Genomic DNA, 25,672 nt, shown 5'->3' on the forward strand with positions numbered 1-25,672 from the left:
AGATACAGGCGCATGATCCGCAATGCAATGTAATATTTACCACTGCTTTTAGCTGAAGCTGCTTCTTCTTACCATTAAATTAATGTTGTTTTCTGTCACATCTTCTAATGACAGCTTAATTAACACCGGAATATAAATATTTTGTTTTTCTAAAATGCATGTGATAAGGTGACGTTCAACGAAAGCTATCGTGGAGGACGTTTATCAGTATCTCCGTGGGACTGGGCAGTAATGGACTGGTCCATTAGCAGAGACCTGGCAAGGTCCAAGCAAAACAGTCCCATCATCACCAAACTTTTAGTGGGTTCCTTTGCACCTTCCTGTTGCTTCACGTCGTGTTTACACAGTGTGCTGTCCACTCTGTTTCTCTTCAGTTGTTTTATAACATAGTCTGACCTCTGTTAGACTTGGTCCCAGTCAGAGTTATTCAACTATGAGTAATCTATTCCCCGCAGCCCTCATCATTACATTATCGCATTATCCATTTAGTCATTCATCTCTCCAGTATTTAAAATGAGTCACTGGTCCAATTTTTTTCCCACGCAATCAAATGAAATCAAATTCAAGTCAAGTGAGATAAGGATTATCTGTTTAGTGGCAGTCGAGAAATTAATCATTCATGGTGTATTTGTTATGATTCTGTAGCTGTGGTCTGGTCGGTCAGTAGTGCAGATAGTCAGCGAGGACTTGAAGAAATCAGCATGGGTGGTCAGCTGACCTCTGTGGTAATGTGTTATTAATGTCTTCTGTGTCTGCCACGTCGTCTGGCCCGAGGAAGCTATTTATGTGACTTTCTACTTGGCTCACATTACCAGGCTTCAGAGGTTTCTAGGGTCTAGGTGAAAGCCTGGGTAGCCCCTGGGTCCAACGTCCAAAGGAGTCCACAGAAAAGCCGACGGACCCTGCTTGCTTATTTGACTCACGGCAAATAGCCGTGCGGGGCGGCAGCCTTAAGAATGGGGATTCTAGTGTTGTCTGTAATGAGCATTTTCTGGGTTGGTATGTGAAATTTCACCGTATACAGTTGGTGAATGACACAAGTCAAGCTCTTCTGTTGTACTTCATCTGTTTAAGCCTAATCCACTGATCAAGTGTGAGGGCGTATGAGCGGGGGAGCGATTCCTGGTGTTCCATGGGTGTTTTCCTTGGAACTGACAATAATCCACCTAGATGGACATACGCACACACACACACGAATGACTGGATTAGGTTGCTAATCTCTCAGATCTGACAGCATTTGTGCACACCCATGCATGCGTCCAAACACACGCGCACACACATGAACTGTGGTTTGAAACAGTGTCAGTTATGCAATGCCATTCGCTATCAGGGGACATCAGTAATGCCAGTCATGCCGCTTCGACAAATGTGGCTTGGCAGAAAACTACAGAGAATTACCAAGTGTGCCGATGCACTAAATTCATAAAGTTCTCCAGAAACACCAGTGCCAGCAGTGCTGAGTTAACTGTAGGGTCTAGCTTTTTCTTTCTTTTATTTTTTTTTGTAATTTTGGATTGTAAAAATGACATTAAAATGCATCATCCCTACCTTCACAATTTTTACATATTCAATTTGGCTCAAGCTCCTAAATTACATGCATGAATACACATTATCAGCTATACTACACTTCACTTAAAGCAGCATTTGTTATCGTCCATGCAACACGTGATCTATTTTTTTTTAATCCAGATCCAAATTGAATATCGTATTTAAATACAGTGAAGAAGAAGTTATTAATAGAGCAATCAAGCTTTGCACAACAAACCAAGTGTTTATTGGCAATGGAGACAGCAAAATCGGCCAGCAATGACAACACACATCCCATGGTCCTGTTTTTCAGCAACGCGAATGACAATATATCTTGTGCAGTTTATCTTGAATAAACTGCACTACTCAGGAGTCATGCCCAAAATTCTCCAGGCACACACTGAACGAATGAAACTGCACGCGGGAACTCAGTCAGCATAATACCTGTACAAGTTATCGCACTGCGTCCATTAGTGGGACGAAAATAGCGTCAAAACTCAACGTAATACAATTTGCAGAAAATCATATGAAATTGTCTGGGGAAATATACTGTACTGCTGCAATGGCTGTGTGCTACATTGTGGGATACTGTTATTCATTTATTTATTTTTTTAAAAGTATATTTTTAGTGGCGACTGACCAGGAGGAAACAAACCTAGTGACCCTGCTGGACAAGAACTGAAGTCTTACTGTTTGTTCAAAGACTGCCAGACCAGCGAGGTTTTGGGTAATTCTTAATTTCCTGTTGCCCTGTTTTTTATCTGTGTTTCCCACCATGTATGAAAGCCACTGTCAGTCTCTCCCATGGTTTATCGCGGTGCACGGGAGCTTATTGCGGCTTCCCAGATTGCTGTTTAATCGGAGCCTTCCTCCCTGGTGAACAATGATAAGCTAATGGTTAGGGAATTGCTCTCTATTTAACAGCCACGTCTGTCGAAAGGAAGGGGAAATACGCGGCGGACGACTGTTGCGGGGTTAAAGCGAACACTTCATTTCCTTAATTTTGCACCGATGAATAGATTAATGTTTGGGTGGGTGGGTGAGGATTGCATTTGAGTAATTTTTAGGAGAGCTCGCTACCTCCGCACTGATTGGCCTCGCAGGAGGGGGTTGATTGCGGAATACCTTCTCTGTTCATTTAAATATATTTGAATACATCGTGTAATTCTGAGCAGAACCTATTGATGCACTGGTTTGTTTCATCTCTGGGCACCAACTGTGCAGTCGGTTCGGAAGCTGTAATTTGCCATCTCTCGCGGGACATGTATTTATGGCTACCGTATTTTTCGAGTTCATCATGCATTCCATGAAATGTCTTCAGACCGCAGAAATAAAGAATCAGGAAGTGGTAACAGTAGGATAAATATTAGTTCATCTGCAGCTGAGACTTGAATATGTGAGGAGTGGTACTGCGTTACGGGTTGAAGATATTCTCAGCTGTCTGAGTAAATAGAAAATAGATATGTCAAGTATGACAAGTGGGGAAAATTGGAGCATTAGCGTGATAGCTGCCCTCACTGAGGTGGCCTTTTAGATGCTGCTCTCAGAGCCACCCACTGAAGATTGACCTGTCCGCCTCTGCTGATTACTCGAGTATCCTCTGGCTATGAGACTGAAAGCGTGCGTGTGTGTGTCTGGTAAAGTATACAGTACATTTCCGTTTCCACTTTAATGGCAAGTGGCTTGCACGTAAACGCGCACACAAACGCATATTGAGTCAAGTGACAGGGACTACTTACTTTGTAACATTATCCGACTATTAGGTTAGCCCACCGGAAACATAACGCTCTGCAGCAAGTGACCTTTCCTGCGGATTTGTGGCAGCTTTGCAGATGTTGTGGGCGCATACTGAGAATCGTCTTATTGGTGTTTGTGCACACAAATGGACCCAAGAAGCGACTTCTTTTTGGCTGCATCTGGAAGCTTCATACCTCCTGCTCTCCGTGTCTGTTTGTCCTTTAAATGGCAAGCGGCCGCGGCAAGCAGATTGCACCGGAAGAAATGGCCACAGGCCTATAATACACAAACGCACTAAAGCCAGGAATTCAGATGGCCATCAAAGGGGCCGGCAGATTGCAGCTGTCCCACAAAAGCACTACCTCATGCCATTCCTCTGTCAGTCTCCTCAATCACTCTACTTCTCACCATTATATGCGATCCACCCTTCGGTTTCCCTCGTCCCATTTTTGTGCCCTGCTCTTCGCGTCTCCTCATTCAGTTTCTCTGCCATGCACAAATCTCGCTCCAAGTGCACGAGTGAGAGTCGCATCATTAGCAGAGAAGGAGAAGGAGCAGAGAGATGCTCAATGTCACCTTCTCCCCTGGAATGGACAGCCTGTTCTCCACTTTGGTGTTTGAAGAGGAGAATTGCCTTTAATAGCTCCACTTCAGAGTTGGACTCGACGAGGCACTTAAAAGACAGTTACGAAAACTTGGTTGACACATAATCAGCGAAGTGCGTGGATTCTTGTCATGCCTACGTTGGCTATAAAATACAGCCGGTGTTGTGGACAGGACGGACGGGACTCGGCGATTATCTCAGGCCACGGCCACAGTAAATGAAGGTGAAATGCCGACTTGTAGTCATTGAGACAGTGAGTACAGGAATCGCTAGCTTCCACGGTAGGAAAGATGGCAGAATCAATCTCATCGATGTCCGCGCTGTGTCTATAGATTTGCGTCGAGTTGACGTTCTGCCATGTGCATGCTAATGACAGCCCGAGGGACATTAAATCATTAATCCAGCAGTTATGTGTGTTTATCGAATTTGCATATGCCTTTGTGCAAGCCATGTAATGCAAAGCTCAGTGATGTGAGCTGACATATTAATTAAACCTTTCAAGGCTTGTCACACTGTTAGAATGTGTAAGCTGCAAAGCTTTGATTAGTACACTGAGGGTCCAACTTGCCGTTGTTGGAAATACCAAACTCGGCTTATATCTGGATTATTATTAGACTTCTGTCTTTTGCCATTAAACACAACAGGCGATAATCTACAACTGCGACCGTCTCGCACATGATGCAACACTGTGGCTTCTTTTGTTTTATGTCTACTGTGTGTACAAAGGCAAAACGGGGTCTGGGGTCTTTTTTAAGAGTTGCAAGGTTAAATTAAAATGACACACCAGATGGTTTGTTACACAGGACCGTGTGGAAAGTTGTCCTTGGAAACCATTTGGAGAAGATTATGCACCTTCGAGAGATACATGGCAAGTGATAGATGGAACCATCTGTCCGTCACCAGGAAGTGCAGAAAAAGAAAGACTACAAGACACAGTGTGAGGAACTTTAAAAGTTAGCAAGCAATCAGTGTAACTAGTTAGCAAGTCCATAGGCGATTCTTGCCATTTTAGGAGTGACCATGATGACACCTAAAACACAGCTGCCAGTAGTCCCTTGCGGGTTACTGATTGGTCTGGACCTCTGTAAATCAGCCACAAATGCATAGCTCGAAGCCTGAAAAGATTTATCGTCCCGTGATGCTGTGATCTAACGCGTTTTGTTAGAGTCCAGGTGCCTCCGAAGGAAAAAGGTGTTGAGACAGTGCAACCAAATAGGTTTATTGTCCTATTGTGTAGTGTTTATATGCTTAAAATACATAGCAGTAGCCTAGGAACACACAAGCCTTGAGTTTGTTCATCAGACGAAACGAGAACATAAACTGCACGAGCTCAGCACAGATCACATATCCCAAAACAAACACACAATCCTAATTGTTATGTTTGTGGTCCATTTGTATAAGTCTATTGTAAATCTGAGTGAAGCAATGTCCAATAACAAACTAATCAAAGCCATACAAGAGTACTTCAGCAGGCCCTCAAGTAAGGAGGAATACTTGGTTTTCAATTGGTGGGAACGGAGGCTACTGTGGACTCGGTGAGACTCGGTTCCTCATCGATGAAGAGAGTAAAAGAGTCAGAATGCAGATACAGAAGCCTGTACTGTAAACAATGGTCAGTACAAACTGCAGTTAGCAGCACACCGATATCAAATAACAATGGCTTCTGTGCGTCAGGCAGAAACTATTTTAACTGTAAATTGACCTTCTGAAAAAGGCATAATAGAATAAGAAGTTGCATTCTGTCTGTTTGTTTGTTTGTTTGTTTGTATCTTTTTTGGGATTGCACAATATGCCAGTCCAGAATTTTCTTTATAATAAAAAAACTAAATTCTGTGGATACTGTGATGTAATGTAATGATGGACACTAAACCACAAAAGAGAGGTGTATGCTCCTTTGTGTACAGTCGTGTTAGAAGCCCATATAAAATGCTGAAAGGCCAAACAAACAAACAAAAAAAAACACATTATAAATGTATTAAACCTTGCATATTACTATGCACATACCAGCAAATACTGTTTGCAACAATGTGATCTCTACCCTCCCTCTCTTCATGCTTGCCTTTCTGATGTTTGTGTGCTTTTGTCTTAGTGGCTGCATCAGAAGCTTAGCTAAATGTCTTCATGTTGGCAAGAATGGACCTTTATGTTGCCTTTGTGTTAGAATAATCTAAACCCTTTGCTGTTTGTTTTGTTTTCCAGAAATGCCTCTAAGTGATGTGTTGTACCTAATTTACATAGTACAGCGCATGCCTCTTTTTTGATCATTGTGTTCCTGTGTGACGTGTGTGTGTGCGCGTGTGTGTTTGTACCTGGAAACTGCAACTATGGGGAGGAAGTCATATGTTATCTCCTTTGTTCACCTGTAAATGAACATCGGCTGAATTTTGCTCGACTTTGTTTGGCTGCATTGGTGGGGATAATAGAATTTCCATCTTACATAATTTGCTCTGATTTAAGCTGCAGCCTCACTGCTGCTTTAATCAACTCTGACAGCCCCTGTTTAAAATCCCTTGTTCGCTATTTCTGGTTGTTGTAGGCGTGTGTGTGTGTGTGTGGACGTACACACAGAGTCATAGTTTATGGAACCTTTCTGCTTCCCTAGTTTTCTAGACTCTGTGTTTATATATGTGTGCGAGCGCATGTCTGCGAATTCATGTACAGGCATGCGTGTCAGGGGTGCTCATTAAGACGGTATGGAGGTCGAAACTGTCCTCCCGCACCACTGCTCCCATTGCCACAGAGTTCTCCACATGTTGCCAGGTAATCACGCGGGTGAACACACGCAGCCCGGCTTCCTCGACTGCCCGACGGGCTGTGTTTAGCTGCGGCTGCGGCTAACGCTGTCCTAGCACGTTCGTAGCTATCAGTTGAGCTTTTCATATGGCAGCAACGCGAGAGCGATTCATCTCAGTCTTGTTGTTCTGTGCTGACTGGGTTGATGGAACCTGTTAATGAAATGTCTCTTGTCCCTGTCCCTTTACTCCACCCCCTCTCCCCGTTTTGTCCTCTCCTTCGCCACATTCCCCCACTTCCTTCCTCTTCTCCTCCTGTCCTCCCGCCAGGTGAGCACCTGCGCATCTGTCCTCAGGGTTACACCTGCTGTACCAGCGAGATGGAGGACAATCTGACCACACTGAGCCACGGGGACGTAGTGATGCAGCTCAGAGAACTTGGACGATCCTCCCAGATCTCACTCAACGGATACTACAAGGCCTTCGATAGTGAGTATTTGCAGTATGTGTGTCTGTGAGGTGTTTCTCACTTTATGTTTTCCCTCCAGACATACAGTCAACACAAACACATACTGACAATGCTTATAGGAGATAAAATTATTTTATCATACAGCCTGATGCTAAGCATTGATCTGCTGTCATGCCTCAGCCGGGGATTTTTTTTCCTTCACTCACTACAAAATAAAATAAAATCGACAAAAAAGGTTTAAAATTCTTGAAATGGCACGTGCGTGTCGGACGTCAGTCGCCCACACCCAAGATACATCGTGCTAAAATGTTAACCTAAAAATGATAAAAGAATCTTCAGCGGCGCCTCCATCGATGGCCCCCTGATGGGGGGGCGTGGATTATTGAAAACATGTGGAAAGGGCTTTTTCTTCTTTCTTTGGGTCCACTGCTTCCCTCCCCTCCACAAGAGAACAAACTGTGGTTTTGAAGTAATCGGAATCACGAACCTCATGCTCAGACACAAGATAAACATAAACACATTTTTTACTGGGATTTACACTACTGGGATTTAAAGCCTGGTGATATTACTTCATGTAGTGCATGCGACGCAACACAAACAGTTCTGGGAAGAGCTTGTTTGAGTCAAAGGCTTCGGGTAGAGTTCCACATTTTCTTGAGGGACACTCTTGGACGTTGGCAACATTTGGCTCACTATTGAATAAGATAAAGACTTAAAGATAAAGACTCGTGCAAATATCTATTTATGTGCATGTGTTCAAACCTACATTAAAAAAACCTTTTCCATCACATCTGAATGTTATTATGAAATAGTATTAAGATCTATTTTTGCTTCAAGGGTGGGAGAGACAGTGACAAAAATGGAGGGGAGGGATTTAGGTGTAAGAACACTGGTGCACCAGGGCAATTATATGTGTCTCAGGACTTGCTCTGGTTAATAGAATGCTGTTTCTGTGCACCACTTGTTCCCGTTGGCCAGTCTGTGACAATGGACCTGTCAGCGGGGGGACTCTGAGCTTGACTAGTTAGTTAGCCTGACCTTTTCAGATCCCAGTGATTAGCAGCTGAGTGACATTTGTTTACTCCTCTTCTGCTGCCTTCCTTTCCTCTTTCTCGCCTCCTTTTCGCACGCGGCGCCGCAGCCGCGCTAAAAGGAATATAGCGACGCCACTGCCGAAGCAGAGGCACGAACACGTACGCGCACAGATCGGCCCGAGACGCGGTGCTTTTCACCTACTTTCGAGTATGTCATCATACACTTCTTGAACTTTCCCATTCTTCAGGGGAACACCTCATTTAGCACGGCAGAGACAGTAAACAACCCAGACGTCTACAGACACGCACGTTCAAGCACCACTCAGCTGCAGCCTCTAAACATTCTAATGATTTGCATCCAAAAAAGTCGTAGAAAATATACACACATCTTGAACCTGGTAAGTTGTTGCCCCGAAATGAAGTCATTTAGGGCTTGTATTTGTTCACAGATGCTTCCTAGACATGTTGATTCTAATAGCTGCTGATCCTTTGGAAACGGGAAAAATAATTAGGCAGCCCGAGCCACATTTCTACGTGCTCTCCTCTCTCTCTTCTCTTGAACTCTCTTGTTTTTTTGTTTTTTTTTATTCCTGTTTTTCACATTCCCTTATCTTACCCCAATGAGCATCAGATGGAGATGGCAGAGCTGACAGAGGGAGAAGTATGTGTTGGGACCCTGAGGTCTAAAAACCATCTGCTGTAGAATGCGTCCTCAAAGACTGCTGAGCCTCAGACTGGGGTTAATTGGACCATAATACAGCTTGTTACATTTGCTGCCACATGACCAGCAATGTTGGCAGGAAAAAAGTGGAAAATAAGACATGTTACTTCTGTTTCGGGTTATGCTTGAACTGTTGTCCTATTAGTGGATCAAGGTTCTTAGACACAAACTATGGTTCAAAACAGGTGAGGATTACCCAATACCGAGAGATTTTTTTTTGTTTTTTTTATCCATATGGCCACAGGACATTGAAACAATATCGTACCATGCTTCTAGTCCCTCCACATCTGGCTGTGTTTAGCAGGGTGTGGGCTAGCTTGCTCCGTGTGGCTAAGTGTAGGGTGTTACTGTTCCAACCCAGTCAGGCTAGGCCTTTTTAGGTCCGGGGACTTTGGAAGAAGCATGAACCAAGCCACAGATTAGAGGACTAGCATGCTCACATACAACTGGCTCTGAGCCCGAGAGTTCGTACACTGTAAATGAGCATGCGGATGTGTATTTATGTGCATGTGTTCGTAAGATTGTAATCTGTTGTGGTTTACTATGTGAGTGACCAAGAGGGATGTTGTATACAGTATTTGTGTATGCGGTTTCCACTGTCATTCAAAAATGTGTAAGAGGTACAAACTAAACAATATATTACTCTAACAAAGACACGGCTCACAGAGCGGAGGACACATTAAAGAGAGGGATGGGAGGAAGGAGAGGGGGCAGAGTGAAAATTAATCAAACGCAAGTTAAAGAGAAGAAGGAAGCAGGAAGAATGAACAAAGTTCAACATGTTGAAATACAGAACGGATGCTAGAAAGACTGGAACAAGTAAAGAGAGTTGGGGGTTACATAAGAAAGTGGGAAGGAAAAGGTCATGAAGGACATGGAGAGTGATGGCACCAAAGGGAGCTGTTTGTTAGATGGCAGCCAGGTGTCTCAGCCAGACTGAAGCTTCAAACCTGGCAGGTGGTGTTTGCCCTAATGGTGCCATCAGTGACATCTGGATATCTGTGTGCGCACTCTGTGTATTTTCACTCGTGCTGGTCTCAGATATAGATTCAGGTTCAGAAGTACACGGTTTAGTTTGTACACTGAATAGACTCATGCAGCTCTTACAGCATGCACAGCACTCTGTGCCCCTGCGTGAATCTGCCGAGAAATGCAAACTTCCCTCCAAGTCCCCCTGATTTCAAAACCCGATACAGTCCAACACTTGTGTGGGCCATAACTGAATGAAAGGGTCAAATTGCTATAAAGCATTTATGGCGTTATGGCCAAAAACATTGGAACTACCATCCAAACTTAAATTTCATTTTCTCAGTACTTTGATGATGACAAGAAACAATTTAAAACACATTTGACTCAGTCTGAACTCTCTGTAGAGGGTTTTCAGGGCGCATCATCAGCGCCACGTTGGAGTGAAGTAGATTGTGGAAAATTGTGAATTATTGTTGTTTGCTGTTTTTGGCTGTACCAACCAGGCAGGCCGTGAACAACATTTGGAATTTTATAGACTGCCAAAAGTTATTACAAATCGGAGAGAACGATGCCAAAATCAGAGTAAAAGAGGCAGTTCTGGTTAACGAAGCTGAGCCAGGATCTACGAGGCAAACGTCTGGACAGCATCCAAATTTATTTGGCCCATTTCTTGTCCGGTAATTGAAAAGTTGATATCAGCGACTCATTTTCTGGCGTACTGATAATAATATAATGGCATTATCGACTTATATCCGAGTAGCCTGCTACAGTAGCGAAACCATTCTTAAAATGTAGAGCTAAAATCTGCTGTACTTGTCACTGTATTCCAGGTAAAAGTCTGAGCTTTATCAAAAGAATGACGCAGATTGGGTGCCATCTGTTGGAATGACAGGCCAGCAAAGGTCACCTGAGCTTGATATGAATTATTATTATCATTACACTAGAAAATTAGTTAAGAGCCGCTGCTATCAACATTTCAATTACCTGACAAGAAATGGGCCGGACAAATTCGAATGTCGTCCAGACTTTCGCCTCGTAGATCCTGGTTCGGGATGCCTCCTTTCCTCTGATAACTTTTGGCATTGTTCTCCCTTATTTGTAACAACTTTTGTCTACCCTATTGGTACGGCCTCAAACATGGCAATAATTCACCATTTCCCACGATCTACTTCAGTCCGTTCAGTTTATTTACCCTGCTGTGTGCCTCCCACATGCTGACTTCCGGATTGATGACGCGCTGTGAAAACCCTAGAGTGATATGATTTATCTTGGGGAAAAAAAAAACTTACGTCACTCATGCACACACATCCGAACATGCTGGCACTTTACTTATGAGAGTCCATAAGTCCACTGGCCCGTATGTTCCAGCCCATTTCAGTTGGCAGATCAGTGGTCACAGAGCTTAATCTGATTTGAAGAGCACTGGCTGACTGGCTAGGGTATACACCCATTTCTAGGAGGACTTGGTTATTTATTCATTTGAGCAGAGCTTTGAACATCTCGCTGCTGGCCTGTTAAATAACACCATGTTCTCCCATGGAGCCTGAGTTGGGGGGGAGCAGTCCATGAGAATTGCATCACCCAGATATACCTATCAGATTTTGGAAGTCTGCACTGATATCAAGTGATAGCAAGCTTCAGTCTCCCATGTGAGAAGACATGCATTACTCAGCCCATATACTGAAGCCCATATATTACTGTGTACATGGAACACGCCCCACTAAACTGTAATACAGTTTAGCCGTACCACAAGCTACATCAGCAGAAATAATGACAAAGTGGAATCAACATATCTCTAAACAGATTTTAGAGATAGGTAGTCATTTTCGACCATTTATAGCCTACACATTCTCATCAACAAATTTCTAAATACATGCTTATTCAGATTGGATGCTCGTGACACATTCTACATCTGCGTTGCAATGCTCCTTGGATTGGGCGTTGGATTTCTCGTACACCCACCTCTAAATTCTTACTTTCAGGGTCACCTCTGATGATCGCATGAGAGACAAGGACATCTGCACCCATTGTGCCGTTTGATTGGCTCATTTTATCTGTATGCAAATCATGTCGGTGGGGACCTGGCGTACACTGGCCTAATTATGCCAGACCCATTACTCACTAGGAGGGATGGCGCCTTGGAAGGATGAAATGAGAGAGAGACAAAGTGAGGCAGTGGAAGAGGCGTGCCGTGTGAGAAGGGATGGTAATGGGGCAAGAAGTGGAAAGTAAGCTAAGATAGAGGGGAAGGGGGAACAAGATGATAGTGAGGGCGAGGAGCCGCCTGGAGTTTAAGAGGAAACAAGCAAGAGAAAAATACTGAAAAAGAGAACCATATGGATGGAGAAGAAACGGGCTTGGGTAATCGGTGCATAATGCCAGCCGGGGAAAGTCAGAACGGAGACAGAGAGAAAGTGGAATAAAGGCTTCCACGGAGAGCCTCTTGATAAATGACATGCATTATGTGATGTGTCAGCTTGCTTAATATAAGGGACAATTTAATGGCATCTAAACTCTGACTACAGGCCTTGCAATGTTCCTGGGGCACAGTATGTGTGTGATAAGTGTTGTTATTGATGGAGAGTCGGTCTGACTCATAAACAGTCTAATGGCTCCCAGATCATCATTCGTGCATTCAGTGTGCCCAGGATAGGAGTGTTTATTTGTGCCTGTCGTGTTTATTTTTTCAGTGTCCTTGTACAGGTAGGGAAATAACAAAGGGAAGGACCAAGGACCTCGGGTACTTGTGCATGCATCATTTCTGCGGCTGAAACATTACAGCACTCTACCTTTTCTCTCCCTTGAGAATCACTCAATGTGGAGGTTATATTTTGGACCCTGTTTAGTCATTCGCCTGTTTTTTTTATAGTTAGTTAGTTAGTTTGTTTGCAGGATATCTCTGAACGATTTAAATATAAGGGGGGAACATTTTTAGCGTTTTGTTTTCTGTAATTTGCACAGTCACGCTGCCGTTTAGACTTCCTCCAAATGTCAGCTGAGAACTGGACAGGAGACGTCATGTGTTTGAGTCACATGAATGTTAGCACAATTAACCACTGAACTAATGCCTTCCTGGATAGGATGTCATTGCAGCTCTCTGCCAAACATCACATTGACTGATCAGGCATGGAGGTGAACAACATTGACAATGTTCTGCTGGGAAAAGTTTGGACCTGGCATTCATGTGGATGTTACGTAGACATGTACCACCCACCTAGACCAGACCAGGCACCCCCACCACAAAGTAATGGCAGCAGGATGCAGCCTGACACAGGCACACGCACAATAACTGTTTAGGAGCAACTAAAAAAAAAGTCACCAGATCACGTACTGATCTGTGGGATACACTGGAACAAGCCTGACCCACAGAGGCCCTTCCCCTCAACCCATAGGACCCAAAGACCCCCACTAACAGCATTCTTTTACCAGACACCACAGGAGACCCTCAGAAAGCCCACATCCACCAAGGTGGTCATAATGTTAACCCTTGAACACATGCGTTGATACGTTAAAGCACACAGTTTTCGAATTACCGTGACTCACAGTGGTTTGCTCCACTGGGAAGTTGTGCTTTCGTCTGTAAGGCCTTCGTGACATCTCAAGGGTATAACCAACTTCGTCTTTACCAAAAAAAAAAAAAAATCATCCCCGGCCTTACGTCGCTCCACAACCTGCAGCCTGCAGCCGACAGCAGCGGTGCGTCATCATTTACCGCAATGGTAGCTTTTTTTTTTTTTTTTTTAAACCCAGAAAGCGCAACTTCCCAGTGCTCAGCCACACCTTGAATTTTGTCCATCGGTGAGTTACGGTAATTCAGATACCGCAAGCTTTTTTATATGCGCAGGCGGATGTTCAGATCCTGAAGGGATAAGTCTGTTTGGAGTATAAATAGTGTCACGGATTTAGAGTGGAATGTAAAATAAGAAATTCACCGAGCTGACATACACATGAATATCTTTTAGCCCTAACCCTAACACTCAAACATCACCCACTTCCTGTCTTCCATTCGCTCAGCCTGTTGTTAAGACTAATAGTTAAAAAGAGGCCAGCCTTGCATATCATGGCCATAATATTTTGCCTGATGGGCGTATTTTCATGTAGATCAAATCTGCATGCACCTTAAAATGCCCTAGTAGTAAAATAACAGATTGCATCGCCTCAGCAGATGTACTGTGTGTGCTTTCTAGTTTTATTTTTTAATCAACCACTGCCATTTGATTGACTCCTCCTCTCCTCTTGGCATGCCTCTCATCATTTGCTCTCTGCCGCTCTCTCTCCTGTCTGCCAAAGAGCCATCCAGCTAATATGATCATTCAGCACTTGTCAAATGGACAAATGGAATTAATCCTGTCAGATATGTAACAGATACACGGCTGCTGCATTCTCAGCCCCGCTTTCCTCTCCCGCTCCCCTTTCGTTCCTTTACTCATCTAATTTTTCCTATCCAGTCTGTCTTCCTGGTACGTGGTCGGTCAGTGGGTCTCTGCCAAAACTCAGCTGATGTGTCATGTTCCACTGCCAGTGGGCTATTTATGGCCCTTTACTGTATGCGGGCGAGCGCATGAGCCTCCCTGAGTACAGTATGCAAAGCTTCCACGTTCATGCTGGCATCTACTTTCAATTTCCCCTCGCTGGTTTCCTTTCAGCTGGTATTCTGCTTCTGCCGCTATTCCCATAATTTAGGCTGCAAATTTTATTTTTAGCATTCCATTATGGTCCCTGGTGCTTTGAAACATTTCCTGCTCGTGCAAAAGAACTTCGGCTGTCAATTAAAAGAAACAAACATCAGTGTGAGTTAGAACAGATAGAAAGATGTTTTATTTTTCCTGATAATAATAAATAATTCCGTGATCACAGACCGTTTTGCGATCTCGCGGTTGTGCTTTATCGCACAGTGGTAAACGTTGCTTCTGAGTGAGTAACACAAGCCTCAGTCAGCCGTGACCTTCCTGTAAGAAAGGGCCTGTAAGTAAGAGTGATTGGCAGCTGAAGAAACATCACTTGTGTCTTTGTTACACAGAATCTTCCGTCAATGACTTGACGCGAGTAAAGGACTGAACACAGAGAGGCAGCGCAGACACAAAGACGAGAGGAAGGCACATGCCGGCGGTAGAGGCTACTTCTCTGGTTTAAACCGCCACGCTGATTCAGAATAACACCGTACAGAGTATGGGGAAGCGTTTTTGCCGCGCTCTTTAATGGGCATGTGTTCAGCCGGATAAGTGGAGGTGGAGGTAGGAATACAGTTAAAATAAGCCTCTGACATATCAAGGTGGCCTGGATGTGGAGCTCAGACTGATTACAAATTAAATCATTAACTCCCCGCTCACCACAGGAAGAAAGTCATTAAGACACACACGCTTCGCTTAGCTTGGTGTGTCCTTGTGTGTGCGTGCGCCCGTGTGTGTGAGTTAGAGAGATAAAAAGAATGAAAGCCAAAATGTGACGGTGGCAGACTGTGGCTTGAGTAATTCTCCTGATCTACTCGCATAAAAAAGTGAAAATGATCAAAAAAAAATTGTTTTTGCTGTGTACGTCAGTTGGACTTAGATATGCATGATCTAGCAGGAATATCCTATCAAAAGGGATGCATCAACGTACAGCACGGTTACATAAGACCACGTCACATTAGACCAAACCCAGTCGGCCATGTTTCTCATTTACTGTATGAATATGAATTATGAGGAAGGTTCAGTGATCTTTGTTTCTTCTGTTTGGTTTATGTCTCTGCGAGACAAGCCATTTATACTTGTGCGCTCTGTAAAAACGCCTCCCGAACACTAGCCGGCGCTGTGTCTTTTTTGTCAGGCAGGGTAAAAAAGTTCGACGAGTCATACAAACGCTTGCGCCTTTGAACCTCACCAGTCAATCTTTCTTCGATGTGCTCCCGCTCAATTGATCCAGACCAATAAATTGGAAAATTGCAACGATGGAGAAGCAGAGAATTCGCTGCTACCGAGCAGAGCAGTCAGCTCCGGTGCTGGGGTCTGCTTAGGGTCTGGGTAGAAACATAAACCGCCTATTAGTCTAATTAATTAATTTTTTAATTCTTATCAATATTTGGCTTGATGTTAAAAAAAAAAAAAAGTTCAAATCAGGGATAAAAATTGAGAAAAAATAGAGCAACCAGCTATTGTCCCCTCTGTGGCCCCTCCACTCCCAGTGAGTGGGGATATAAGCAATTAAGTCCTCTCTCATCACTCCTTCCCTGGAGAGCAGATGTGTGTGTGTGTATGTGTTGTATGGGGGTGGCGGGGAGGGGGGTGCTTTAAGGGATGATAGAGGGTTGCGGATGACAGTAAAGAGAAAGGCGGGGGTGTAGGGAAGAGATGAGCTTGTGGTTTTCCAGTGTCATGGAGACGCAAACAGATGAAGAATGCGAAAGGTCATTTCCACACACAAAAGCGCGAGCACACACGCGCGCGCCGGGGTTTGTGTCATCCTAATGATGATCATTACTCACTTGAGCTGAAGGGCAGAGGAGAACTGGACAGCGTGGCACCGTTTACCAAGATCCACCCTCCGCATGGGGTGATGCCAGAGCACTTCAAAGCGTCGTCCGAACAAAATGAAGACCGTAAATAGAAATTCGGATTATTAATTTAAACTGTGAAGAGGCCGAGCCAATTATCCAGATTTAAGGCGTTTTATGGGCCGGCATCGCATGAATAAATTCTAATATGGTTTAAAAGCAAATCTTAACCTGTCACCCACTGGGCGTATATATCTCCATGCATTCTCTGGATAGCGAGCCTATATGTGTGTGTGTGTGTGGCAGCCTGTGGTCCTCCTATGCGTACCCATGAATTTGCTGTCACTTTGAAGTCCCTTTCTCAGCGCACACGTGCATTTCTGCTGACTTCTGGAAATCTGATTTTGTGCGTCGGCTTGCACGAACGCATGTTCTCCCTGCGAGCGACACAGATACAGTTCTCCCTCTGCTTTGAGGCCCGGGTCCTGAGCTGTGCTCGTAGACCGCTTGAGCGACGGGAGGTCAGGCAGCGGGGGGAACGGTGTGTCGTGCAGCTGCCGCCTGTCAGAAACATTCATCTCGATTTTAATCCGAGAATTGATCAGCCTCGCGTGTGTAGGCAACATACAAGAGGCTGACATTTGCCGTGCGCTCGGAGCACGTGGCCGTAATTAGGATCTTCACTGGAAACGATTTTTGCGGCATTTAAAAATGATGCTGTTATTTTAATGGCATAGTTTAAACATGGCCATTCACACTTAGCAGTAAGCAGTAAGGAAAACTAATCAGTTCTTATCAGGATTTCAGTCTGGTGACAAAGCATTGAGATTTTATTATAGGGCGTCTTTCTACCAATACAAAGAACCAATCAGAGCCCTTTCCAAAAGTAGACTCTATATTTAAATTTTCAGGACAATCAGGACCCTCCAGAAGACAAGCAGAAAATGAATGGATAAATATTTACAGATTTATGCCCGGAGTTTAGTGTATATGTTCACAATCATGCATCAAATATCATGACACTGACAACATAACTATAACTATTCTGGTTACATGAGTGAAATGAGTGTCCAACCAAGCAAGGTAGGATTTAATGTGAGCACAGAGCTTCACAAACCAAAACATATTTCCATATGATTGGATGCATAAATGGAAAAGTGTCGCTACGTGTGCCCGAGGTGATGAGCTATATCTTGAAGGAATTCTGTCAACGCTAAGCACAGCGTATCCATCATATTTGCATATTATATGTCTCAGAGGCTGCCGGTGGAATTAAAAAGTGACTCTTCACACTGGCACGTTTCTGCTGACATTCAGCCCTAAACATGTGTATTCAAATCTGCAGCTCCGATGAGAGTAGACCTTTTAGCCGGGAGTGTGTGAAAATGCCAAAAGGAAGCGGTAAACAACAGCAGCTGGGAAGCAAGTCGACGGGCGTTTATTAATGAGTGGGAAAGCAGAACAGAGATACAGTACTCAACAAGGCCGGCGCTTAGATAATGCTACGCAGATGGGTCAGGATGAGCTTAGCATATTAACGCATTATGTAACTCCAAGTGTTGTGATTGTCTTCGGGCCCCAGCACATGTGGGCGTTGTACTTTAGCTCCTGTTATAACCTGACTTCCCTTTTTCCATATGCTGTCGCCAGCGAAGCTGTTAGAAGGCAGGGCGTGTTTGTATCTCCTTTAAATATTCAAGATAGTGTGTGTGACTGATGTGTGCGTGCGCCTGTGATGTTTTTAAAAACAGCTTTGTTAGGGGAATATGCTAACCCCAGGAAGTTTGTCCCCTGTGGGGGCTGCAACCTCCTCTCTTTTTTTTTTGCATCTTTTCATGATTCGGGGTGGTGGCTGGCAAAGATAAGACACCTACAAAGTAAACACTTCTGCAGACATACAGCTTCCATCTCCCTGGTGTACACACACATATAAACACGCACGCACACACACACACGTGCGGGCCAACAAATTGATAAGCATCCACACATGTACACGCACGCACACACTCACACGCGCGCGTAATACCAGGCTTGAACCCGTTTTGTGCGAATGTTGGCCTCGACGGACGCGCGGCCCTGGCACGCTGTTGTTTTTGCTGAGCTTTCCGCTGTCACACCGCTGGCAGAACACGGGCCTCATTTATAAGCGTTGTTTACAACAGAAAAAAAGAAATGGATGTTAAAATGTTTATACCACTGGCCGTGGAAAATCTGGGATTTATGAAAATAAACTGAAAAGTATGTGCAACAGAATCTCATCCGTGACGCATGAAGCTGCAGTGCTGTGATTTTACCTTCAGCTGGAGCTGTCCCGTCTAATGCAATCGAAGGCAACGGCCCCCGTATTGAAAATCGGCTTTACGCTTAAAACATTCCCACTTTCTTGACTTGTCTTGGTTTACATTTGGGAGAGTGGTTGGAGATGTAGTTGAGGACCGAAGGGTCACGGGTTCAAATCCCTCCACATTCCTTCATGCTCATTGTTGAGTCTTGAGTAAGCACTTAAACCTCCAACTTGCTCCGTGAGTGCTGCGTAAGTGGCAGCCCCCTGCTCCGAGCGTGATCAATAAGGAAGTCATTACGTTATACGGTGTACCTTAACGGGAAGTTTGGATTTGTTGTCCCATTTACTTTGTCCGTCTGCTTTTTGTTGAGTTTTTATGCCTGTGCTTGTCCCAGTCAGACTGAGACATTCTTCTACCTGTTTTCCTCCGAGGCGGCCAGCCTGCCCACATGCCTGTCTGTCTGTGTGCCTGTCTGTCAGCGTGACTGTCTGCAACCAGCCTGTAACCTATGTGCGTAAATCCTCTCTCGGAGCGGTGTACAGTGCACTGCACCCTGGAGCACTGTCAACTCCCTGACATCCCCCCAGAGTGACACCCTCGCATACCTCAGGTTTAGGTTCGCTGACAGTCGGAGGCCGTGTTGGTATGCGGCCCCATGCGGTTCGAGAAGACTGTGTAGAAATAATTGCTTCTTTTGTTCAGCGGTCTGCGTGGCTGTGTAAGAGGCTGATGCGTCTTGTGTGAACCCCCCCCCCCCCCCCCCCTATTCCGCATTAAGATTTGAGTTGAGCACCACACACCACAGAGGCATGAGACTATAATGAGAAGTAAAACACAATTGCTGACAATGTACATATGAGTTTAATGCACTTTTATTAACATATATACATATATATTTGTTTTTAGGTTACTTCCTGGGGTTGCTGAACCGCTCCTCGAATCACCTGCAGGAGACTTTCACTCAAACTTGGGGCTCTCTGTACTCCCAGAATACCCAGGTCTTCTCTGAACTGTACACGGAATTGAAGCACTACTACCGAGGCTCCAGCTCCAGTGGGAATCTGGAAGAGGTGCTCAATGAATTCTGGGCCAAGCTGATGGAGAAGATCTTTTCCCAGGCGAACAAGAAATATGTCATAGGTACATGTAGCGCTTATATGCTCTCTGTATATATATATATATATATATGTGTGTGTGTGTGTGTGTGTGTATATGTGGGTATGCTGTATGTACATATATTACATTACACTGATCTGGCATAACATTATGACCACTAACAGGAGAAATAAATAACACTGACCATCTTGTCCATCAATGTTCAGGATGCAGCCTGATACAACCACACACACACACACACACACAAAAAAAAAAAAAAAAACATCACAAGGTGTTGACCTGGCCTCCAAATTCACTTGATCCCAAACTGACCTAGTATCTTTGGAGTACACTGGAGCAGGTCTGGTCCACATAGGACCCAAAGGTGCCCACAAACATCGTTCACACCCTCACACACTCAGAAGGCCCAGTTCCATTCTTCTGTAAGTCACAACCATTTTGGAGACCTACATAATAACAGGAAGGTGGTCATAATATTACGCCTGTATATATAAAGTGTGTGTGTGTGTGGGATATAGGCATTATTTTTTTTACATTGCGTTTTGTGGTTACTCCGTATTTTTGAGTCCCTGAAGGTTTTTAATGATTGTGTACGCTGTACAGGTGACGATTACCTGGACTGCGTGTCCAAGCAGATAGAGACACTTGAGCCTTTTGGATACACGCCCCGGTCTCTGAAATCAACTGTCACACAGACCTTCGTTGCAGCACGCTCGTTCGCTCAGGGCCTGGTGGTCAGTGGAGAAGTGCTGCGCAAGGTGTCTCAGGTAAAACCTCTTTCACGTCCGTCTCTCCTTAGCGATCACAGCTCCTCCTCCCAGATCTGAACACTTAAACAGACTTACATACACACGGGTTTGTTTTTTTCCTTTTAACCAAGCCACACCATAGTGTAAAGCATTAGCTAGCAGATCAATGTTGGTGGAAACGAGGGGGTTCATAAAGCACGGCCCGCAGCTCAGACAATCAGCCCCTGCAACAAAGTTAATGTCATCTCCACGCTGAATAATGCCTCCCCTGGCTGCGGGGAGGGTTAATATCTCCCAAGAGAAATGGCCCCCTCTGTGTGTAAGACAAGAGTGAGGTTAAGATCAGAGCAAGACTGAGAAATCATTTCAGGGAGGTGGCCGCTATAGGTGAAAAATATCTCCTGTCAGACACTGGGCAAGGAGAGTGTTGAGAGCAGAGGCCCCCTGAGAAATGCACACATGCTTTGAGGAAACAGGTGCTGCAGCAGACATGAATATTACAGTTATTTCTTCTGATGAGATATTACAAGGGCATGCACTGTGTAATCATCAAACAACAAAGGGCAAGAAGAAAGAAATGTTTGTTTTTTTGTGTTTTTATTGCTGCAACATTCAGATACTTCTCAAATAATCCATATGATCCTTTCCCCTCATTACTCTGATGTATGGCTTCTGACCGGTGCTGTGGGTGGCACGTACTGTGCTGTTTGCCAACATCAGAGTGAAATAGAGTACCGGGACAGAGTGGCTGAGCATATCTCTTTCTGCTCCTCTTTGGCCCAGAAAATCGAGGCGATAGCTCACACCTACACAACGAAACCTGAGGATGTTTGAATTACGCACCTGGATGCAGCAACCTGCGCATCCACCAATCTCCAGGGACTAAAATCAGGAATAAGCGTGCATCCAGTCCGGCTTAGCGTTTAGTTGGTGAATAACTAGAGGCAGCACGGCTTGGGACTGAGGAGAGACACGCAATTAAACTATGCTGAAACTGTTGTTTATGATTTGGGACATGTGGCCACCAAGTGGAAACCTCCAGGGATGAAAAATGAGACCAGTGTGAAATGTTAACACTGCAATACCTCAAATGTCTCCTTGTTTGGTACAAAACATTTTTTTCCAGCCTTCATGGGCAATGTTTCCCATTCTTGACGAGTATGCAAGAGGATTTATTTCCACAGCTCGCCTGTTTAAACATATATATAGGATGTTGCAGTGAGTGAGGGGTGTCACATCGCTGTTAAAAACCACTCTTCAGAAATCCTATGTGCGACGTAACGGAGGGTTTGTTCATTTTTTACACATAGAGAATTTTGGCTAAACCTTCTGCCGGCAAGATGCTAGATGTCTGGAGAGCATTTAGACATCTGTGAAGGTTCTCGTCAACCAGGCCATAGTATGTTATAGAAAGGCAACTGGACTTGAGGATGAAGAGATTGGAGATTAGGTTAAGAGGAAAGAGACAAACATTCCCCTCTTAACAACAGGTAAGTATTTAGCCATTAATGGACGCTAGTCAAGCAAGTTTCCGATGGGCTACACCCACAGGTGTCCCTATTTCATCCAACTAGCTTGGATTTGTGCTCTTCAAGGCCAGTTGCCTTTCTTTAAGTACATATGTACACCATTCCATCCTTTTCGTTCAACCAGTGGAGAAAACGGTGGAGAAACACACTGTTTTTAATACACGTTATACTACTTTTAATGGCAGGCGGTCGTTAAACTAAGGTGTCTGGAGACAACATGTCAACAACAGTTAACTTTTACAAAATAACAGAATCCCTGATGTCGCTAATGTCAGGGCACTGGAGCCGCTACACTCTGAATGAGGTCACAGACTAACTTGTGCCCTATTTAGGGAGCGCGAGAGCACACTGTTTTGCAAGAATAGCCATTCTGGTTACACTTGGTCATTCTCTGTAAATAGAATTTCCAGGCTGGATCGGTTGAGCTGTGCAAAAAAGACTGAATGTCTTATTTTTCAATGACTCATCCCGGTCAGGGGCTGTTGACTACAGATAGACTGGAAGTAGTGCAGACCTCAACCAACCGTGCCGTTGCACAGTTGTGTGCCAGTCCGCATAGCTGTTTTCCACAGCGCACAGGCACAACTGCGCTGTACTTATGCAGATTTGAGCAGCACTTTGCTGTGATGGGAACAAATGAGACTGGGGGGAAAAAAAAGAAGGAGAAGACACTAGGAAGACTTTGACAAAACCCAGCATCCTGTGTTTTCCCAATCTCACTGCTCTCTCACTCTTTTATGCGCCTTGCTGTCCCAGTAAATAGAAACTCATCGTTTCTGTTAATATTTCCCACAGCTGTACCCTGCACCGTCATCTGTCTTCTTTTAGTGTGAATAGCTTGCTACACTAATTTGAATCCCGGCTTTCTATTCCTTCCCATTGTAATTCTAACTTCGATTGATCGGGCCCTAATGAGACAACCTCTCCTATTTATAGCCATGTATTGCCACTTAAAGGGACCGGTGACGGAGGATGTTTACTGCAAGCTCTCGGGGAGGCAATACATTGTTAGAGTACAGAGCAGGAGGCAATAAAAGAAAATTCGCTTTATGTATTTGTGTGCTCCAAATGTCTTCCACGGAAGCCTGTTTTGAGAAGAAAGATGGCACCAATATGCGGCGTGTTAGTTGGAGGAGCTGCAGCGAGACGTGATGAAAGAGCATCCTGTAAGGAGGCTGTAAATAGGGTAAAGTAAAGCAGAGAGAGATGCATGGCAAAAACTAATAATCTGGGGGATGTGTTTGGAGAGACATCTCAGCGGGAAAATGCAGCCTTTCTTTCTGGTGCGCTCCGAGCGGCAGCAGTTGGTGTCCTTAACTTTTTTATTTTTTTTTATTTTATCTGGACTGTTTTATTCCCCTGTGTGGGAGAGTGGAGGAAGTAGGCCACGCGCCGCATAGCTCGCTCTGGAGGCAAGGAGTCTGGATCATCTCGCTCCGTAACACAAGGGGGGAGAGGTCTCTCATATATCCTGGCTAATTACAGAGGAAAGGCAAGCGGAAAGATGAAAAGAGGGAGAGAAAAAGTTCGATTGCCATGGGCGAGAAAGAGTGCACAGAGAGAGGTATGGGAGGCATGTTGTGAAGGGGAATCAAGGACAAGTAAAGGTAGGGTGTAAAAGAGGCATGCCCCATGTGCAAACATCAAAAGAACTATTTCGAATATTGAACTTTCTCTTTATGTATGTTGATAGGGCAGTTGCTATAGAAAGGATCCAAATAAGGTCAGTGTGTGTGTACGTGACCACTTGTCTAATATTGTGTAGGTCTCCCTCTACCTCCAAAATAGTGACTCATCAGAGAATGGACGTGAGCCTTTTGAGGGTGAGTTTGGGTCCTATGGGTCGAGGGGAGGGGCCTCTGATCCATTTGGAATCTAGTGAATTTGGAGGCCAGGTCAACACCTCTCGCTTCAACCCGTATTTAAAATAATCCTTAGCTGCACACTGATGTGTTTGTGTCCCGTTTCTATTTCTAATTTGACAGCTCCTCCTCGTCAGGGCCCTATGCCCCGGCTCCAAGGTTAGTTGTCGAGTGAGGTTTTAATATCACCCTCCAATTAGCACCACCGAGGAGTTACACTCTATTTCATGTCTGTTGTGCCTGGCCTGGGATTCCCAGCATTAATATTGTATGGATGATGTAAGAGTAACTCGATAATGACCGTCTGTGCTTAATAAGTACTTCATTAACATCACCCCTGTTTTTTTCGGGCGGGCGGGGGGAGGGTGATGCGGGGGGTTCTACTCCCCGTGGTGAATCTCAAAGAAGCACGTTCAGGCATTCTCCTCACTCATCCCCACTCGCTCCCCCTTCACTTAACCAAAAAAAAAAAAAAGCAATCGCCTGACTCATCCATGGCTAATGAGTGGTGGGGATGGGGGGCAGAAAACGAGGGCAGGGTTGAGGATCTGACTCATGTCTCATATGACTTGAGATTAAGCCTGGGAATGTGGTTGTTGCTTTCCTGTGTCCATTACTTCACTTTACCCTGCTCTCCTTGTACAGCTGGCAATAGTTGCAACCAATGTTCTGTTTAGGAAGCATGGCAGAACATGTGGTTCACAAAAGAAAATTGATATAAACTTCACTCGCCGTGAAAGCCAAGTGTTACAGAGAAGGTGCTTTTGTTTGTGCTGAGGATATTTATCAAGTGAATGGCCACTTACCATAATCTGGAGAAGTCCGTGTTAGCTTGACAATGAGTACGTTTATGCCCACTCTTACAGGGGAGACTTGAATCTATTCTCAGCTGAGTGTCTGTGAAATATTTTGCCACCTGAACCCTTGTTGTCATTCTAATGTTGTGCCGTATATATGTTAAAATCCGGCTTTTACTGTGACTTTGCTGCTGGAAGAACAGTTTCCAGGAAAAGCATCAGGCTGGCCCAGATGTCAGCTTAGGGGAGCTTTGTATGCGTAGCTGGGCTCGTTCCATCTCTCTCTCTTTCTCTCTCTCGCACAGACACACACCACACTACTTCCTGAGGTTTTGTATGCATAGCTGTACTCTCTTGTGAACAGAGCTTACTGGTATTAACCCAGTTTCACTTTTCACGCACGAAGGCCCTTTCCTGGGGGAACAGCCTTGTGGGATACAGAGAGAGAAGTGGAAGAGGCAGGAGGATAGAGTGAGGGACGGAGAAAACGTGTATGAGTGTCAGGGCCTATTCATTGGATGTGAAACAAAAAGCGAGGTTCTGCCGAGGCAGTTTCCAAGGAAACTGAACTGAAAGAAAGTCTGGTGCAAACAAAAAAAAAAGGTCACCACGGGAGGTGACCTCCCACTGTTCAGCAACTGTCATTGTCTGCAAAAAATTGAAATATTGATAATACATCTTATTAAAACTTAATAAAAATACAAATGTACTTGTCTTGTTCTGTAGGAGGGGTTTGGATTTTAACAAAGGGTTAAATACAGTTTGATCAGCTCCTGCTTTAAGCTTTGTATTTTAGACTATTACATAATATGTGCTCAGCAAAACAGCATTTCTTTTTCCAGGTGGTTTGTGTTTATTTTTATCCGTGTCCCACTCAGGTGCCGCTGGGCCAGGAGTGCATACGGGCCATAATGAAGATGACTTACTGTCCCCACTGCCGTGGCATAGCCTCTGCTAGACCTTGTTCCAACTACTGCAAAAACGTCATGAAGGGCTGTCTGGCCAATCAGGCTGACCTCAACACCGAGTGGAGGCATCTAGCAGGTGGAGAGCACACACACACACACAC

General features: G+C 44.6%; 1 protein-coding gene across 1 annotated transcript in view; it reads left to right on the plus strand.

Annotated features, from left to right (window-relative positions):
- The window catches only part of gpc1b (glypican 1b), a 65,342-nt gene that overhangs the window by 31,629 nt on the left and 8,041 nt on the right, over nt 1-25,672 (plus strand). The window contains exons 4-7 of the mRNA XM_047589145.1: nt 6,931-7,089; nt 19,457-19,690; nt 20,270-20,433; nt 25,482-25,647. Of these exons, the coding sequence (XP_047445101.1) occupies nt 6,931-7,089; nt 19,457-19,690; nt 20,270-20,433; nt 25,482-25,647 (723 nt within the window). The remainder of the gene's footprint in view (nt 1-6,930; nt 7,090-19,456; nt 19,691-20,269; nt 20,434-25,481; nt 25,648-25,672) is intronic.

This window comes from Mugil cephalus, chromosome 7 (genome assembly GCF_022458985.1).
Source record: "Mugil cephalus isolate CIBA_MC_2020 chromosome 7, CIBA_Mcephalus_1.1, whole genome shotgun sequence".
NCBI lineage: Eukaryota > Metazoa > Chordata > Actinopteri > Mugiliformes > Mugilidae > Mugil > Mugil cephalus.